Below are 18,516 nucleotides of genomic sequence, written 5' to 3'. Positions count from 1 at the left end.
GGATGTATTAGCCTCTAATCATATTTCAAAGTTGTTGACAAGGGCGTCAAGCCATTCCGTTTTTGCGTCCGGGTGCCTAAGATTAAGTAACATCGCAAACGAGAGAGAGGTTCCTGGTGATACCCATTGTAAAATACAATGCGAATTCGAAGGACACTTCCAAACGGGAGCGCAGTGATTTTCTTGCCGTCTTGAATATTTTTCAAGAGGTGATAGGAGGGGGAGGGCGTAGGAAAAAATTGTTTGGCTTTGGGGAGGGCCTACGAAAAAAAATGACACGTGTTTGTCAGTAGCTCCCTTCAGGGTGTCTTATTCTTAACCAATCACTTGGTGAAGATGGCGTCAGTTGTGTTTTACAGAGCCACTCACGATTTGAATGTGCTTCAGCGTTGTGGGAACGCTACAGAAGCTGTTAGAACTCCTCTCTGTGTGGGCTTGTTACTCTTGCCGAGATATTTTAGACGCCACAGGCTCACCCACAGACTCACATTTCATTGATTTCAGCTACCTTCAGGGCATTTTACTCTTTTAAGACCAATCACGTGGTGAAGACGGCGTCAATTGTGCGCCAAAAATAGTTACTGAAGCAACTGGATATAATTGTGTCCTACATTTACATGTGACACGCCCACATTTGAATGTGCGGCTGCACTGTGGGAATACTCCAGTATATAAATATCAGTCCTCTCTGTTCGGCCTTATCTCTACTGCCGAGATAGTTCAGACACCAGAGCCGAGGCGTTTCTTCTATATCTTCTATCAACTTTCGTCTCGTCGATTTCGTGGGAGTCAAGACTTGATCCTTGCAAGATGTCGCGCGGCTTGGCCCTTGTTGTTCTTCTCGGACTCGTCGGTAAGTACGTCTTGTACGAAAATGAGGGCTGTGTTGTCTCTGTAGATGTGTGCAAAATATGGTCAGTCAACGTTGCCGGCAGTAGTCGTGTCGTGAAGTCTATTCGAGGCCCTCAGGTCGAGTTGAGCAAAGTTAGAGACAAGGGCCAAAATAAGCTAGATACTTTGCAGGGGTACTTGGTGAGGTAAATCTTAGGAGCGTCTTTGATATACAGTCAAACCTGTCCTCAACAACTACTCATGGGACCGAAGAAAAAATGTACTGAGGACAGGTGGTTGCTCACGGCAGGGCAGGTTTAACTATGTAAAGATGGACGGGGGTGGTTTAATGCGGTTGGCTGCGCCAGGCGGTTGCTCAACCAGGTTTGGCTGTACCCGGTATGGAGGCAAAGTTTCACATGGAACCTAGGCTGTTGCTAGGGCCTACACAAGCCAGCTCCTCGGCTATAGGGCCAACATGCCCCCGAGGAAACTTTCACCCAGTCACCCGAGGAAGACCCTTTGCTTCTTGGGCTGTAATCATCTGAAGCAGACAAAAAGCAGTTGGGTGGGTTCCGTTGGGAAGGCTGTGTATAAGTTTACAGGTGCATTGGACAAGTAACAGCCAACAGCTTTGGTAAGGCAAGGGGTTTTAATAGAGACTGTTAATGGAGACCTCCTTGGGTAGAGACTGGTGACCAGGTGTTGCAAAATTGGGCGGAAGCCTCAGGGAGGTTTCCGACTCGCAGACTGCAAGAGGCTGCATACCCAGGTCACCAGTCACTACCGGGACGTCAGGTCCTCGGCCCACCCTGAGAAATACAGCCGCATGGACATTCAGCCCGCTCCGGTGATTTCGCCGGCCTGAGGAAGATGTGTCCGGAATCGGAACTGTTACTTTCTACCAGACTCCTAGGATGGGAACACTGTAGAGTGAAGTCAAAACCTACAATTATGAATGCATAGAAACGTATAGTAGAGTAGTCACTTTCTATCTTCTGTTCATTTGCAATCAGCCCCCGGGCTTGTAAAATATACATTGAGAATTCGCCAGACAGGTCACACGTGAGTAGCCCCGCTTCATTCCCAGTCTTTTCTCTGTAGTCTAAGGAGTCCGGAAGGAGAATGGACGAACAGCATCTGTGAAGCCCAGGGAAACACACTGTTGTTACAAGATCTAAAAGATTGACTGATGTGTCCATGTCACAGGAGCGATCTCGGCGCAGAGCTACAAAGGCTGCTACTATAGGCAATGGGGAGTTTTCACCTTTAAGAAGTCCGGAGATGACATGACCAACCAGAAATGTGTGGAGCTCTGCAAGAAGGATTCCTTCCCGTATTCAGGTAGGATTTTAGTCAGTACCACCCAAATTAACATTCACGTTACATACATTGTAATGGAAAAACAACAAGTAAAAATATTCGTTTTTTTATCGATGAAATTCGTTTAGCGCGGTGTCAGATCGCTCGGTCGCCAACGCGTCACGGGTCCAGTGAGAGGGCGGCTCAATAGCAACCTACGAGACTAATAATACATGTTAATGTACCTTGGAAGCAGCCATGTCAGACAGACTGATGTGGGCCCCGGTTGTACAAGGGCTCGCCCCGTCCTCTGCTGCTGAGGTTGACGGATGATGATGATGAATGTACCTTCTCTTGTTCCCCAATAGGAACCTACTACTACGGGAAGAAGTGCAGCTGCGGGAAGGAGGCGGAATTTGGGGGGAGGTATCCCCTGAAGACGGCCGAAGAGTCCAAGTGCTCCTCCGCCTGCGCGGGTGACCCCAATCAGAAGTGTGGACAGGGCAACGGGTTCATGAGCGTCTGGAACACTGGCTATGGTGAGGCAAATCAAAAATGCAGTTTAAAGCTTAAGTTGACTTTTAACTGATTTGTGCCAGCCGTTTACCATTAGTATGTCATAATGACTTTTACATTGTGTCACCATAATGCTATAATATGACCATGCGACGCGGATGAATAATGCATGACTCTCCATTTGTTATTACGTAGAGACAGGGAGACAGACACCAATACAAACAGACAGGCAGACAGACAGACAGACAGACCGGACGATGATTCTTACTTTGAAATAACTGACCCACCCTTTCGTACCGAATGATTGGTCGCCATATTGGATTCAAAATGGCCGGGACGGTTAACATTACAGAGCTGTGACGTCACACACAAACACTTACGAATCTCACTGCCATCCTTTTTGTACAGTGGAGCCAGGTAAGCGCGGGATGGCCGAGAAGCTGGAGGAGGTCAACGGTCGCATGAGGGAGCTCATCGCCAAGCGCGAGATGGCGGAGGAGATGGAGGAGATGGAGGAGCAGCTGAGGGAGATGGAGGCCAAGTTATCTCGTTAAGGGTGCCACCATCATCATCAGCAGCAGCATCAGCAGCAGCATCAGCATCAGACTGCAGATGAAGATTGACATCCATCAACTCTCTTTATACCGTCTCGCGATAGCTCAATTCTGAATGGCACCACTTAGCTTTTGATAATCTTTGTCGATGTTGAGAGACAACTACAGTGAGGTGAACAACGAAGTTTTTTCTGTAAAACAAACAAACAAACAAACAAACAAATAAACGAACAAACAAACAAACAAACGAACAAACAAACAAACAAACAAACAAACAAACAAACAAACAAACAAACAAACAAAACAAACAACAAACAAATAACACAAACAAAAAAGCAAAGAAACCAAAACAAGAGCTAAAGAAATTATCAAACATGCCGTTGACTGCTTGAGGGTTAAGGGTGCCATTTTAGATCTGAGAATAGAACGTAGAATACGAGACGAAGTTTAGTTACATTGTTTATTTACTAAGTAGCAGAATTATGAGGGAATCCGGTGTTACAATATTGGGGTGAACCCCCACTAACGATACCGCTTATAACATACATGTCTTTAGATATCCACATGCATTAGCACATGTAAAAGAACATCAGCTGAACTTTTATCATCACAGTCACAGAACATTGGAGACCATCTCAACAACCTTTAAATATTTCATAACTAATCCGTAACGACGTCAAAATTCAATCAGACGTCAGCTCACGTTCTGTATTACGTCACAAAATGTATCACGTCACAAAATGTACTTTTTGTGATGCGCAACTGAAAGTCATTACACATGCTACGTTATATTTGAGTATTTCAATTCCTGGAGATTCATAACATCTAGAATCATTTTGGTGAGCGTTTATGGATTTGTGGAATGCTAATAAAACTGGTGAAACGTTTAGCAAGTCTTGTCAATCATTTCGTCAAAAGTCTGCCACAGCTTTCAAACTTAAAAGCATCAAACAAACACGAACATGTTTTGACACAAAGCGATCAAACCTCGTAATGCTACCGGTGTGTACTTTCCAAGCAGAGGATGGGTTCCGGCAGGTTTTTGACGTGTTTTAGGCGTTTTTGTCGGGCTTTCTACTTTATCTTTGTCATTTTTTTTTGTCCAGCCAACCCACTGGACAAAAAAACAAACATGACAAAGTAGAAAGCCCGACAAAAACGCCTAAAAACACGTCAAAAACCCGCCGGAACCCATCCTCTGCTTGGAGACTAACCGGTGTGCTCACAGTTTAATTCTGGCCAAGGAGGTTACATGCTTTGGCGCAGACAACTTGGTGAAAAACACAAATACAACCCAGTTCACAAGCAAGGTCAACAACACAAAGATTAAGCCCCCTAGCAGCGTTTTATAGAACTCGTTGCATTGAGCCTTTTGTTGGAGACATTCGTATTAGATACTTCTACAACTGCTATAATATCTACTAAGATGTATAAGCTTCTTCTGGATATGCTTGGTAAAAAAGACACAATTATGACAAGATAAGACCTTCCAACCCCTGGCTGTGCCGCCGTAGGCATAGGGCTCTGGCCTGACCCTAGTCATCATGTCGGTTATTAGACCGATGCTTTTTTTCGGGGACATAAATCCGCAGCGTCTACGAGGCCGCCAACGTGCCGCAGTGAGGCCACCAACGTACCGCAGTGAGGCCGCCAACGTACTGCGGGTCCGGCGAGAAGAGCGGGTATCTCACTGGCCTGCGGCACGCTGGTGGCCTCACTGCGGCACGCTGGCGGCCTCACTGTGGCACGCTGGCGGCCTCACTGCGGCATAGATTGGATTTGTGTTACACTTGAGAAATACTCGGACTGACGACCGATATAGTCGCGAAATGGTCTGAAAAAGGATCAAATGTGTAAAACTGTTTGGAAGACTGTATTATTCGCATTACTAACATATAAGGTTGTGGGATAGTTTTATTTTTGAATGGCAGAAAAGGGGGCGTTGTCAGAAGACAATGGTGACAAAATGGAGTCAAATTATCCAATTTAACACACAGTGAACAAGTAGGGCGCGCATGGGGACCGGTGCAGCAAGGTGCCAAAAGGGCAAAGGTTAATCTTTTTTTTTGAATGACAGAAAAGGGGGCGTTGTCAGCAGACAATGGCGACAATCATCATCATCATCATCATCATCATCATCATCATCATCATCATCATCATCATCATCATCATCATCATCATCATCATCATCATCATCATCATCATCATCATCATCATCATCATCATCGTTCATCCGGATTTACTCCGGTGAGATACAATCAATAAAGTTTTTCCAGTACAATCTGTCCTTCATGGTGGAAAATAACGCTGAACCTGAGAGTACCGTGTCTCTTTCGATCAATGTCATTACAGTTGTGTGAGGTCTTCCAACCCTGCGTTTTCCCTCGGGTAGCCACTGCATTAGTCGCCCAGCAGGCTCGTCACTGCGAACAACATGCCCCGCCAGTGCGAGCCGGCGTCGTCGCACAACTGACGAAATGGGTGGCAGAGAACCATGGTGACAAACTGAAGTCAAATTAACCCAGTTTAACGGACAGTGAACAATTAGGGCGCATGGAGGGGGGGGGGGGGGCGTTGCAGCAAGGTGCCAAAAGTGCAAAGGTTAATCTTTTTTTTGAATGACAGAAAAGGAGGCGTTGTCAGCAGGTACGAAATTAACAGGGGGCGATCGTCGGGGGGGGGGGAGATCGTCTTTTGGCTGGAAGAAAACATTCAATTTTATCAAATGCAAACTTTATTGCACAACAAATGTAACAGGTACAATGTATGGCAACTTCGCAAGTAGTAAAAATGAAGTCAAATTTTACGCACAGTGAACAAGTAGGGCGCGCAATTTCATCCCCGTCAGAACCTTCAAACACATATCTAAATGTCTAAAGATGGGCTCCGGGCCACTCAGAAACCCCCATGTCTTCCGCTGATGGAATTCAAATGTGTAAGATACTTAAATAGTCTCCATCACACCGCTCAGATCCCACAAGTTTGCAAAGCGTTATGGCGGGGGGCGCGCGACGCTGGCGCGGTGCAGATGACACAAATCGGGTACAAATACTATTGTGATTTCACTTAAATACAGTATCATACAATGGTATTATTGATGAACAAAGGTACTAGCCTCTAAGACCCTGTACTAGTCTGGCGCCCAGGGTGATGCTGCGGTTATGATTTACTTACAGTTTAATTCTGAGCTCGAGGCGCAGGAAAATAGGTGAAAAATTACAACCCGGTTCACAAACATACTAAAGTGGTGCAAGGTTGGCCACATAGCAACTTTTAATGGAACTGCAGTGAGCATTTTGTTTGAAACCTTCTTATCAGAATAAAGATACCCCAATATCCAATAAGATGCATTAGCTTCTGAGTGTTTGATGCAGAAGCAGAGTAATTGCCGGTCCACATGGATTGGATTGCTGCGGCAATATTGTCGTGGCATTGACTCGCTAAAAGGATCAATAATTTCGCACGGATTACCATCAGTAAAAAGTTCTTGGATACAAATGCTGCATATTAAGATGCCATTTCCATGGCATGACCAATAACAACCCATCACTGTTGAGTTGATACAAATTCTGCATACTAAGATGTCATTTCCATGGCATGACCAATAACAACCCATCACTACTGTTGAGTTACAATGAGTTATATTACTACCTGTTCATGATCAGTTTGTTTCACCTATGCACCAACGGGGAATCCGATATCAAGTAGTTCATTCTGGCCGTACGGTCGCACCGTCACAATATAAGACCTTTGAAACTTCGACACTTCGCCCACGTACACCGCAGGTGTATTACACAATCATGGATCAAACACGTTACTCGCCACATGGACTTTGACTTGGAGAGTCAGTAGGAAACAACAGTCATGGCGGCTGCACCGTCAAGTCTGGGCACACAGTTCAGCGAAGAACTGACCTGTAGCATCTGCCTGGAGCTGTTCACCAGGCCCAAGGTGCTGCCCTGCGGACACACATTCTGCCAGCACTGCCTACAGGACCATGCAGGTAGGAAAGTGCCCTTCCAGTGCCCAAACTGTCGCCAGCAGGTCAGGCCGCCACGTCAAGGGGTCGCTGGGTTACCAGACAGCCATATCATAGCAAACTTGTGCGAGAGGCTGCAGACTCAGGCAACGCTGTCAGAAGAAACAAGAGAGAAACCCACGTCTGGAAACAGGTGTAGCGTCCACCCCTCTGAGGAAGTCAAACTCTACTGCAAACAGTGCAAAGTGCCAGTTTGTCACGAGTGTTTTGAAGAAAGTCATGATGAACATCCTACAATGAGCTTTAAAAAAGCCATCCAACAACAAAGGGCTCCAATCCAGGCCTTGATCGCTGAGGGGAGGGACATCTTGGAGACCTACTACAGCTTCATCCGAGGGCTGAGAGACAAGGAGAAAATTCTGGACGATAGTAAACAGGAGACGGACAGCAAAATCGAGGAATCCTACAGACAAGCCTGTGATCAAGTAATTCAGGAACTAACCAAGAAAAAGGACCGTCTGTTGTCTGAGGTTGAAGCAAACCACAGGGAGAATAAGGGAGCCGTACAAAGTCAAAGAGATGCAGTTCTGACGGATGTCGCTGAACTGTCTTCTGCCTGTGATGGAGCGGAACAGCACATGGTTACAGAGTGTAGGCAGTTGCTCAGTCGGGAATCCAAACTAGTCGAGACCGTAGGGACGTTCAGGGGAAAGGTGGTACCGAGTCCTGTGCAAACCCATCCTGCTGTATTCCAGCCAAACGCGAGCGTGGAACTTGTGTGTACACTTGGAGATGTGACTGTCCCAGAGGCTGCATCAGCTTGTGATCACCATGGTAACCAAGCTAGTGATGCTGTGACGACGGTCATGGGTCATCACCATGGTAATCAAGCTAGTGATGCTGCCACGAAGGTCATGGGTCATCACTATGGTAACCAAAGAAATACAGCGGCGCCAAAACCGAGGTTGACCTTTGGTGGAGTGGGTTCACAACCAGGTCAATTTACGAGGCCTTCTGGAGTTACCGTGTCAGAAGAGGGTGATGTCTTCGTGGCAGACAGTAAGAACAAAAGAATCCAAGTCTTCACCTTGCAGGGAACATTTGTCAGCCAGTTCCCTGCAGACCTGTCACCACAGAAGATGAAGCCAGATGACATAGCTATTGATTGGGAGGGGAACCTTTGGGTGGTGGGGGTCGGGGAGTCGAACTTTGCTGGGTTTGCTGTGCAGTACAACAAACAGGGCAGGGTGCTGAGGAAGTTTGACCTACAGAAGACTTGGTGGGGCAGAGGAGTTGCCGTGGACACCAGGAGGAACCACATCCTCATCACACGGACCACAGGACACTGGTCCCACCCACATGGTGAAGTGCAGGTGTTCAGGCCAGATGGGACACTTGTGAGAACTGTGGGTCAGCAGATGGGGATGGAACACCCGGAGTACATCACTGTGGACGGGGAAGGGAACATTCTTGTGCCAGACTCTGACAATTGCTGTGTCTATATGCACAACCAAGACGGACAGTTTCTGTTCAAGTTTGGAGGTTTGGGAAGTGGTGATGGCCAGCTGCAGGACCCCCGTGGCATCTGTACAGACTGCGCAGGTAACATCATTGTGGTAGATAGAGGAAACAGCCGTGTGGAGATGTTTGACAAGACAGGCAGATTCATCAAACACATCACTACAGACATACAGGCCCCATGCGCCGTTACCATGGCACCACAGGGACAGCTGGTGGTCACTGATATTGACAACCATAAAGTCACTATTTTTCAAAATTGTGTTTAGTTTCCCGCATAGCGATGATTAGTAAAATCCTTGAGAAAATGTGACTGCAATCCTTCTATGTCTCACGTTTCAGCCTGAAGTACCACTCTCTTTGTTGTTCACTCTGATAGGATTTGAGATATTTTGTACAATAATAAACACATTATGTTGAAGCTGTATTCTCTGCTGAATGCCTGTGTTAGTTACTGACACTTGCACACAATGATTCGGGTCAATTTTTTTGTAAAAATAAGGGGAGGGAATCATTATCATTATCATCACCATCATGCTTTCGCTACGACGGGGTTATACCGCCCTTTTTACGGGGTGCCATTTCTATGTATAATGAGAAAGAAAAGGCAACCTATATTCGTTATAAGTGTTGGAGGCCAATGTCCACATGCTGTGCCCCTATTGTTAACGACTGGATTATTGATCCAAAGGGCCTGTTGTGTAGACTAGCCCTGACCTGTCACCACCTCCAATCAAAACACGTGACAGCCTCCAGGTAACACTTCATGCAAATTTAAGTACATAATGACTTGTGACAACCCATGCATGGTATACATCGGGAAACATATCAAAGAATGTATAGACGTTAGAAACTCCTCCAATAATTGTAAAATCCCATTGTCATCCCATACTACTACACCATATTGTATAAGATAAACTAGTACACCATGTTGTATAAGATAGACGGATTAGCCTGATAGAATGTTATCTATGTACCAGTAAATGCCATACTTTGTACCTTGTACACTTGTTGCGCAATAAACTTATTATTATTATGATCAGACAATCTAAAACCACAAAAAGAGCAACAAACAATCAAACCCTGACTCTACTATGGGCTTAGTGAGAATAGTCCCGTGCATGTAGACCATTGTTGACGGCTGGATCAAAGCACAACCCATAGAGCCTGGTCTCCACAATACTTACTACCCTGGCTGAATGAAATGATAAGATAGAACCAAATAGGTAGATTAATATGCCAGGGAAGTTTAGTCACCATATCAAACCATTTGCCCATGCAGTTAAAGAGGAAATGTTACCCTTCTGCGGACTGCCTTACCTGGATAATCATTCACTGTTTTTTTTTGCTGAATTCTACTATCCATAACCCCTAAGGAAGGCCTGGTGGAGGCTACGCGAAGCCTGCTCTCTAGTCTATTGTTGATTTGTCCTCTGTATCACCTATGCAAAGACTAGGTGTAACGGACCGTTCGGTGTAATATGACCAGCTCCTGCCGCGCCGCGTGCCTGCGAAGCTGGTGTGTTACGCCTAATGGCGGTTATACCGGCTATATAGATACAGATACAGATGTACCCTATAGTTAACTTCTGTAGTAAAACGAGCCCGTTAACCCATCATTAAAGCCGGCTACGCGAAGCCTGGTATGTAGTCTATTTTTGACCTGTCCACACTAAATCCCAAAGTTAAGCATAGGGCGCGGGCTTAGGGGCCGTCGCCATGGCAGAGGCCGGTCTGACGGCAACAAAAACTACATATTTAAGTGAGTCGAGGTCAATTATCTGATACGCCATTCACGTTTGTTCGAATATACGTTTATTACCAGTCTCCACCGTTATTAAAATTCGCAGAACACAGTATTTCGTCTATGAGGATTTACCTCGTACAAGTGTGATGGTAGGTCACTGGATGAAACACGGCTTGGTGTTTTAATTTTGAAAGTTGTTTCTAACTTGGGCAATTCACAAGTTTTATCAACTTTCTATACATGTAAGAATGCTATGATTCTAAATGTTGTTTTAGAACCGTCTTTTGACGGCACATTGTGTACCCAAGAAACGTAACGATGGATCAAAGTGCATGAAATAGACCTTTGGTATGAGTCCGCTAATATTCAACGTTGTTTGTTTGTGTGAATGTGTGTGTGTGTGCGTGTGTGTGTGTGTGTGTGCGCGCGCGTGAGTGTGTAGTCCACCTACACCTAAAACACCAAATTTTCTCAAATACTACGGTTAGTTCGAACTAATAGCTAAACGCTGACGTTGTCACTCTTTGTCTGCAGCCTTCTTATCGTGCTCTTTTTCTGCAGCCTTCTTATCGTGCTCTTTTTCTGCAGTAGCCTTCTTATCGTGCTCCTTTTCTGCAGCCTTCTTATCAGCCTTCTTATCATGGTGATGATGGTGATGATGATGATGCTCCAGCTCCTTAGTTTCCTGTTGGACATCCTCCACCTCGGTCATCTCGCGCTTCTCTGTACGGAAAGGATGGAAGTTAGGGTTATGACGTCATACATGGGTGTTCGTGTGTGACGTCAGAATTCTGTAATACTAACCGCGCCCGCCATGTTGGTCGCGACATGGATCCAAGATGGCGACCAGATTTTCAGAACGCAAAGGTCGTTTCAAGTAGGAAAGAATTGTTGTCTGTTTGTTGTTGTGCGCTTGTGTGACTGTCTTCCCATTACTACAAATAGAGAGTTATGTGTTGGATCACATGCCAGCAAGATAACTTGCCCCTTGAGTCTGCGGGCTGTAAAGGACATTTTTGTCGGTGTCCTCTACACCACTGAGCGATTTTTACAAAATAACTGATGGTTTCAGATCACCGAGCCCCGTCTAAAGCCACAAGGTAGATTTCAAGCGAAAATTGTTCTTGACTCTCCAGCGATTTTCAAATTCTGTCACCTTCTGGGCATCAAATATTAGTATTTATGTAGACAGTGTGATGCCGGCTTATACGGTAGAAAATTCGCTTCCAAAACAGCAATCTCAGATTTGAGCAATTTTAGCCGCATAGGTCATCGTCAGTCCTTTAAAATGCTGGTGTGTTACGCCGAATGGCGGTTATACCGGCTATATAGATACAGATACAGATACAATATCTATCTTTTTTCTAAGTCTGACCTTCTCCAGTGGTCCACACGGTGAGCCTCCCGTTGCGCTCTCCACACTTCTGTGTGACGTCACCCCCGCAGCTGGAGGAACATTCAGACTCGTCATCAGCCGGGCTCAGCCTCCCAAACTTCTCCTCACCCTCACAGCCGCACTTCGTTTCGTAGGTTCCTGTTGGAAAAAAACAGAAGGTACATTGATGAAGGTTAGACATCCAGGTAATAAGATACGCCAAGGATAGTTACTCAAGCAACTGGATAAAATTTTGAAAATAATTATTTTTTTCAAAATCTTATCCAACTTAAGTAGCTATTTTTGGCGTAAGTCCAAAGTAGTTTTCGTATCTCTTAAAGCTGCATCCCCATATTCAAAGAAAAGTCGACGGTACTAAAGATATACTTGTTTTTCCTTCTTTTAAACCAAGGAGTATGGAACGTTAATGCCCCATTAGTTATCAATACAATCCTGATGATCGTACCGGCATATGGCAGCCCCTCCTCCTTGCAGACTGCCACGCATTTCTGGTTGGTCATGTCCTCGCTGGTCTCATGAGTTCTGAAGGTTCCCCACTTCCTCTTGTAGCAGCCTTTGTAGCTCTGCGCCGAGATCGCTCCTGTAACAAAGACACAAGATTTGATTGTATTGCTTTATATACAACCAAATCACACTGGAAGAACATGCGAATCATATATTTAGGCGAATTCTTTACATATCTTTCTTTTGCAAACTCGTACCCCGGGGCTATAATTACAAGGGAACAAATAATTACCACTGATAACAAATGTGACAAAGTAGGCAGAACAAAATTGTCTAGTCTATTATGGCTTTCTACATTCCTTATTGCAGGGCTTGGCTTCGTCTTTTTTGTCAATACCCAGAAATTCTACAGCAATTCAAGGATCCACCCTAACCAGGGCCGTAACTGTTTCCCGTGCAGGCAAAATCACCGGGGCGGACTACTTATCCAGGCGGTTGTAGCGCTCAGGATGTGCCGGGACGCTCGCCTGAAGCCACGGTATCAGCTGGTGACCAGGGTATGCAGCCCCTTGCTGTCTGCGAGTCGGAGACCTCCCTCAGGCTCCCGCTCAACTTTGCCTCACCTGATCACCAGCCCCTAAAAACTGGTAAATGCTTAGAGTTTGCTGCTTGTTTTACATTTATAATTGCATATTTAACATATCCAGAACGTCAAATAATGTCCCTGCCCCGCATATACAGCAGTTTAGACTCGGATGAGGTCGGGTGAGGTCGGGTGAGGTCGGGTGAGGTGTTTAGGCATACCCAGAGCTGTTTGCCTCTAAACGTTTTTACTTGTCCACTGTACATGTAAGCTTCTGCCCGGCCTTACCAACTGAACCCTTCTGTCTGCTTAATACAATAAACAGCCATAGAAGCTAAGGGACGGTCTTCCTCAGGGGGGAAAGTTGAGGGAAAGTTTCCTCGGGGGCATGTTGGCTCTGAAGCCGAGGAGCTGGCCTATGTAGGCCCTGGCATTAGTACGTTCCATGTGAAATTTGTGAAACACGCCTCTATAACGCATACATAAGGCTTAAGGACGTCCCAATCGGGACCTGTGTGGAGTTAATCCAGAAGCTCTGAACTGGTTGTAGTGCTGGCAACAGCAGTGATGAAGGATTCAGATTCACCCCCAACAACCGTTGCCAGTAATATAATCTACCTTTTTCGGGTCAGCCCTTTTTCTACTCGACCTGGAGGTCTAGAAGAGACTACACGACACGACTTCGGTCGGCAAGGTTGACTGACCATCTATAGAGATCACACAATACTCATCTTTGTACAAGACGTACTTACCGACCAGACCGAGAAGGACAACAAGGGCCAAGACGCGCGACATCTTGACAGAATCCGGTTCTAGTCTTACGTCTCAAAAAGCCGATGAGTTGTAGAACAAGCTACTTTGTTGTGGCGACTAATATATCTCGGCTAGAAGCGACAAGCCCAAACGCGACCGAACTCAACCCGCTGCACACCAACAATGCGGCCGCACTGCCAAATTTGGGTATGAGGCACATGTGACGCCGTCTTCACCACGTGAGTGGATTCCGAGATGAAGATGCCTCGAAGACATGCAGCAGACAAACACCTTAAGTCAGAGGACATCACTGCGTTTCAATGTGTTTTCTTTGAAATGTCAGACTCTTTATGATGCCTGTTGTTCATACAGAGTGAGTGAGTGAGTGAGGGTTCATACAGGTGGATCGACGGATGACAAATAATGTATTTTGATTCGGTTGGAAGCAATTCTTTAACAAACAACATTCTTCAATTCCCTAATATCTGTACCATCATACAGATGCCGATCGTTCATGCGTTTCTTGAACACAAAAGAAAAAAGTCACACCTTTTGAGTCCCCTTTCACTGCAAGCTGTAATTATCGCAATTTTACATCCCTGCCTGCCGGGGAGTTAGCAGGTGGTACTGCCAGTTAACAAGATAAAGGCTACTCGTAAGTGTGGCCTGTAGAAAAGTCGCTTCCAAAACAGCAATCTCAGATTTGAAGGATTTCAACAGCTTTTCAAAAGTTTAAATTTGTGTGTCATGATATCCGATCTTACTTGCAGTTGCAACTTGTGAACATGTCCTGGCAGTGCAACCATACTGTAATTCCTCACCTGTTGTCTCTACATGAAAAGTGTCTTGATGGGTGGCTTTTTGCACAATTGCTTAGCATGTCTCCGCCCAAGTGAACGGCACGACTCATAGTTGAAGACTGATACCTCGCCGTTTACAGTAGGTTAAAACAGAAGTTCCTGGATATAATTATTTGTAAAACCAACATTATCTTCCCAATAATCTTGTTCTAACCGTAAAACAGTATTTGCTGTATGTAGGCTGTATGTATGTATGTATCTATGAAGACACATACGTCATGAATAAACAAAAAGTGTTTCAAAGCGACATGTGGAGCCAGTCATGTAAGCTATTGTTGATTTGTCACCTGTGCCCCTATTGTTTACCTTCCCCATATGGCCTGCAGTAATGATTCACCCCTAACTGCACCTTCCTGGACCATTAATACGTCATAAGCAAGCACAAATTGCGATGTAATCTGTACCTATGTTATATTTCATATTACCCTTACCTCATGACCTCAATGAAAAGCGGCATGCATGCCGATTTGTGCTTGTCATGAATGAATAAAGGTTCAAAACGTCTACATGCTAGAGTTTGCCTCCCCTGTAATCTATTGTTGACCTGTCCCCTGTGGCCCAATCATTTACCTTCCATATGTGACCAGCAATAATGATTAATCCCTACCTGTACGGGCCATGACCACAAGTATCTAAAGTATCTAAGCGGAGTCAACAGACAAAAAGTTCGAACTTAATCATAAGTTAAAACTTAAATATTGCGAAGTACTATATATACCTAAGAAGAACTCATGTGCAGATATCTATTACGAAAATGTTCTAATTTCTAAAGTTTGGTGAGGATTTCCTATCACGTGATAGCAAACTCAGGTTAAACTTGTCACCTAAGAATCCTGTGCAACTTTAGATATCAGGGCAATATTTTACAAGGCAGCAAGAACAGCTGATGATAGTTTAGCCTGTTTATTTTTCAACCAACGGACAATTGACCGTTATAAATCAATCATATCGATTTCTCTCTGGTTCTAATCGTACGGTCGTACCGTCAGGTATAAGACCTTTGAAACATCGACGTCTCGCCCAGATCTAAGCCTGGTATATTGTACAATCAAGGACTTTAATTTGGGGCGAGGCTGCCACATCAGCAGACAGCACATTCACCATGGCGGCTGCACCGTCAAGTTTCGGGGCAGAAATCCGTGAAGAACTCACTTGCAGCATCTGCCTGGAGCTGTTCACCAGGCCCAAGGTGCTGCCATGTGGACACACCTTCTGTCAGCACTGCCTACAGGACCATGCAGGTAGGAAAGTGCCCTTCCAGTGCCCAAACTGTCGCCAGCAAGTCAGGCTGTCAGGTAAAGGGGTCGCTGGTTTACTCGATAGTCATATTGTGGCAAACGTGTGTGAGAGGCTGCAAACTCAGGCAAAACTGACAGTGGAAACAGGACAACAGCCCCCGTCTGGAAACAGGTGCAGCTTTCACCCCTCTGAAGAAATCAGACAATACTGTAAACAGTGCAAAGTTCCAATTTGCCATGAGTGTTTTGAAGAAGTCACGATGAACATCCTACAATGAGCCTTAAAAAGGCCATCCAACAACACAGACCTCCAGTACAAGACTTGATCACTGAGGGGAGGAACATCTTGGAGACCTACTGTAGCTTCATCAGAGGTCTGAGAGAGAAAGAGAAAAGCCTGGACGATCAGAAACGGGAGACGGACAACCAAATCGACGAAGCCTACAGACAGGCCTTTGATCATATCCGCCAACAACTGACCGAGGAAAAGGGCCGTCTGCTGTCTGAAGTTGATGGAAAACACAGGAAAAATAAGGAATCCATAAAGAGGCAAAGGGATGCAGTTTTGATTGATGTCGCTGAACTCTCTTCTGCCTGTGACGCAGCCGACCAGGACATTGCGCGGGGCGACGCTGGGTTTCTCACTCGTGAATCGAAACTAGACGAGGTTGTAGGGAAGTTCAGAGAAAGGACGGTGCCAAATCCGGTACAAGCCCACCCTGCCGTTTTCCAACCAAAGCCAAACGTAAGCGTGGAACTTGATTGTACACTTGGAGATGTGACTGTCCCTGGGGCTGCAGCAGCAAGTGGTGTTGCCACGATGGTGATGGGTCATCACCATGGTAACCAAAGCCACCCTGTGGCGCCAATACCGGGGTTGACATTTGGGGGAGAGGGGTTGGAACCAGGTCAGTTCAGCAGGCCTCTCGGAGTTACAGTGTCAGAAGAGGAGGAGATCTTCGTGGCTGATATGAAAAATTCAAGAATCCAAGTCTTCACCCTGCAGGGAACATTTGTCCGCCAGTTCCCAACTGTAGTGCCGGGTAAAAAAGAGAGCATGTGTCCACACAACGTGACAATGGAAATGGAGGGGAACCTGTGGGTGGTGGGGGGAACAGAGTGTGCTGAGTTTGCTGTTCAGTACACCAAACATGGCTGGGTGCAGAGGAAATTTAAGCTTAAGTATACAGAACAGATTAGAGGAGTTGCCGTGGACACCAGGAGGAACCACATCCTCATCACACAAACCACAGTAGACTATGGGGATGATGAGGATAGTGACAATGAGGAAAACCCACATCAAAATGGTGAAGTTTTGGTGTTCAGGCCAGATGGGACACTTGTGAGAACTGTGGGTCGGCAGCAGGGGATGAAGGACCCAGGGAACATCGCTGTGGATGGGGAAGGGAACATTCTTGTGTCAGATTGTGAGAATGACTGTGTCTATGTGTACAACAAGGACGGACAGTTTCTGTTCCACTTTGGAAGTGAGGGAAGAGGTGAAGGTCAGCTGCTTGGGCCCATGGGCATCTGCACAGACAGGGTAGGTAACATCATTGTGGCAGACAGGGGAAATAGCCGTTTGGATATGTTTGATAACAGGGGAAACTTCCTTAAACACATCCCTGTAGATATAAAAAGTCCATGGGCTGTTACCATGGCACCACAGGGACAGTTGGTGATCACTAATTTTGATGACCATACAGTCGCTATTGTTCAAAGTATCTAGTATCACATAGCAATAACAATGATCAATGAAATCCACGTGAAAGAAAATGTTACTGTCAACTTGATATGTCTCACAAGTCAGAAGTACGATACTCGTGGTTTCCAAGTCACCTGTAACTGTCACGTTAGGAAATTGAAGGCATTTTGTTCAATAAATGAACGTATTTTGATGGAATTGTACTCCATTTCTCTGATCCATGTTTCTCCATGTTACTTATTGAAATTAACAGACACTAAGTTTGGACAACTTTTCTGACAAACTAATGATCTGCACCCGGACCGCGATCACATACTTGTTTCTCAAGCCACAGTAGCAGGGAGTAAAGGTGGTGTTTTTGACTTTTTTGTTCTTGATTATTTACTGTGCTGTCATAGCATGCGCTGTCTGGTTATGGAAAGACAGTTACAATCTATAATCAAACAGTCGAAAAATGGGAGTAAAAACACACGATCGGAATTCCAGCAGAAAAAAATGTCATAGGCAAGCAAAAATTACGATTCACAGTGCTATACACTTTGCCTCCGCTGTAAGCTGTTGTTGATTTGTCCCGGTATCCTTATTGTTTACCTACCCCATGTGACCTGCAGTAATGATAAGTCCCTACCTGCCCGGATCATGGTCATGTTTCTGTAACAGTAACACCAGTCATCGAGCGGAGTTTTAATCTTTCCATTTCTAATCATTCGGTGGCTGTCTTGTTTTGTACCTTCTAATCTGATTGCGGTGAATGTCGAAATGTAAAATAATGGGGAAGTGGCAGCACTGACAAGACGGCAGCGTCAGAAGATGCCAGCAGTTAGAAAAAAATCACATAACGAATCCGGCTAGATGAGAGCACCGCCCCGATATCAAACCTCCGTGCGAGGCCTGACGTGTAGTCTATTGCTGACTTTCACCCTCTTGCTTACCTTACTCATGTGACCAGATCTCATGACATTACAAATGAACAAAGGTGAGTACATGGTACATTTAGAGGGAAGTTCAGGCCCCTAGCAGGTTTGGCCATTACTGCACCAGTAGTATCTATGCCATCTGGATCACGCAAGGATTTATCGATCGTTTTTTT

General features: G+C 45.5%; 4 protein-coding genes across 5 annotated transcripts; 3 read left to right on the top strand and 1 right to left on the bottom strand.

Moving 5' to 3' along the window:
• The first annotated feature begins 678 nt into the window (after positions 1–678).
• On the top strand, positions 679–4,090 carry LOC136425475 (uncharacterized). Its single transcript, XM_066414360.1, has 4 exons — positions 679–853; positions 2,041–2,175; positions 2,502–2,672; positions 3,058–4,090. The coding sequence occupies exons 1-4, from the start codon at positions 811–813 to the stop codon at positions 3,201–3,203; spliced, it is 495 nt and encodes a 164-aa protein (XP_066270457.1). The 5' UTR covers positions 679–810; the 3' UTR covers positions 3,204–4,090.
• A 2,977-nt stretch (positions 4,091–7,067) lies between these two features.
• On the top strand, positions 7,068–8,969 carry LOC136425199 (tripartite motif-containing protein 3-like). The gene has a single exon (XM_066413994.1). The coding sequence runs from the start codon at positions 7,068–7,070 to the stop codon at positions 8,967–8,969; it is 1,902 nt and encodes a 633-aa protein (XP_066270091.1).
• A 1,529-nt stretch (positions 8,970–10,498) lies between these two features.
• Positions 10,499–18,306, bottom strand: LOC136425473 (uncharacterized). 2 transcript variants are annotated; one of them, XM_066414357.1, is made up of 4 exons: positions 18,055–18,306; positions 12,289–12,423; positions 11,823–11,981; positions 10,499–11,170 (listed from the first exon to the last, which is right to left on the bottom strand). In XM_066414357.1, exons 1-4 carry the CDS (start codon positions 18,131–18,133, stop codon positions 10,965–10,967), a joined length of 579 nt encoding a protein of 192 aa, XP_066270454.1. In that variant the 5' UTR covers positions 18,134–18,306; the 3' UTR covers positions 10,499–10,964. The 2 variants fall into 2 exon arrangements, with proteins under 2 accessions (XP_066270454.1, XP_066270455.1); XM_066414358.1 differs by lacking the exon at positions 18,055–18,306 and adding an exon at positions 13,623–13,916.
• LOC136425811 (tripartite motif-containing protein 3-like) lies at positions 15,896–17,450 on the top strand. Its single transcript, XM_066414753.1, has one exon. It carries the CDS (start codon positions 15,996–15,998, stop codon positions 17,448–17,450), a length of 1,455 nt encoding a protein of 484 aa, XP_066270850.1. The 5' UTR covers positions 15,896–15,995.
• Positions 18,307–18,516: the final 210 nt, after the last annotated feature.

Source organism: Branchiostoma lanceolatum, chromosome 19 (assembly GCF_035083965.1).
Source record: "Branchiostoma lanceolatum isolate klBraLanc5 chromosome 19, klBraLanc5.hap2, whole genome shotgun sequence".
Taxonomy (NCBI): Eukaryota; Metazoa; Chordata; class Leptocardii; order Amphioxiformes; family Branchiostomatidae; genus Branchiostoma; species Branchiostoma lanceolatum.
The sequence above is the reverse complement of the archived record's forward strand: the minus strand, read 5'-3'. Positions and strand labels throughout refer to the sequence as shown.

Coding starts and splice junctions, on each gene's coding strand:
- LOC136425475 (XM_066414360.1), top strand. CDS start 811: ATGTCGCGCGGCTTGGCCCTTGTTGTTCTTCTCGGACTCGTCG. Junction 854..2,040: donor TGTTCTTCTCGGACTCGTCG/GTAAGTACGTCT, acceptor TCCATGTCACAG/GAGCGATCTCGGCGCAGAGC. Junction 2,673..3,057: donor CGTCTGGAACACTGGCTATG/GTGAGGCAAATC, acceptor CTTTTTGTACAG/TGGAGCCAGGTAAGCGCGGG.
- LOC136425199 (XM_066413994.1), top strand. CDS start 7,068: ATGGCGGCTGCACCGTCAAGTCTGGGCACACAGTTCAGCGAAGAACTG.
- LOC136425811 (XM_066414753.1), top strand. CDS start 15,996: ATGAGCCTTAAAAAGGCCATCCAACAACACAGACCTCCAGTACAAGAC.
- LOC136425473 (XM_066414357.1), bottom strand. CDS start 18,133: ATGATTAGAAATGGAAAGATTAAAACTCCGCTCGATGACTGGTGTTAC. Junction 12,424..18,054: donor CATGACCATGATCCGGGCAG/GTAGGGACTTAT, acceptor TCTTTGTTACAG/GAGCGATCTCGGCGCAGAGC. Junction 11,982..12,288: donor GGAGGGGCTGCCATATGCCG/GTACGATCATCA, acceptor TTTTTCCAACAG/GAACCTACGAAACGAAGTGC.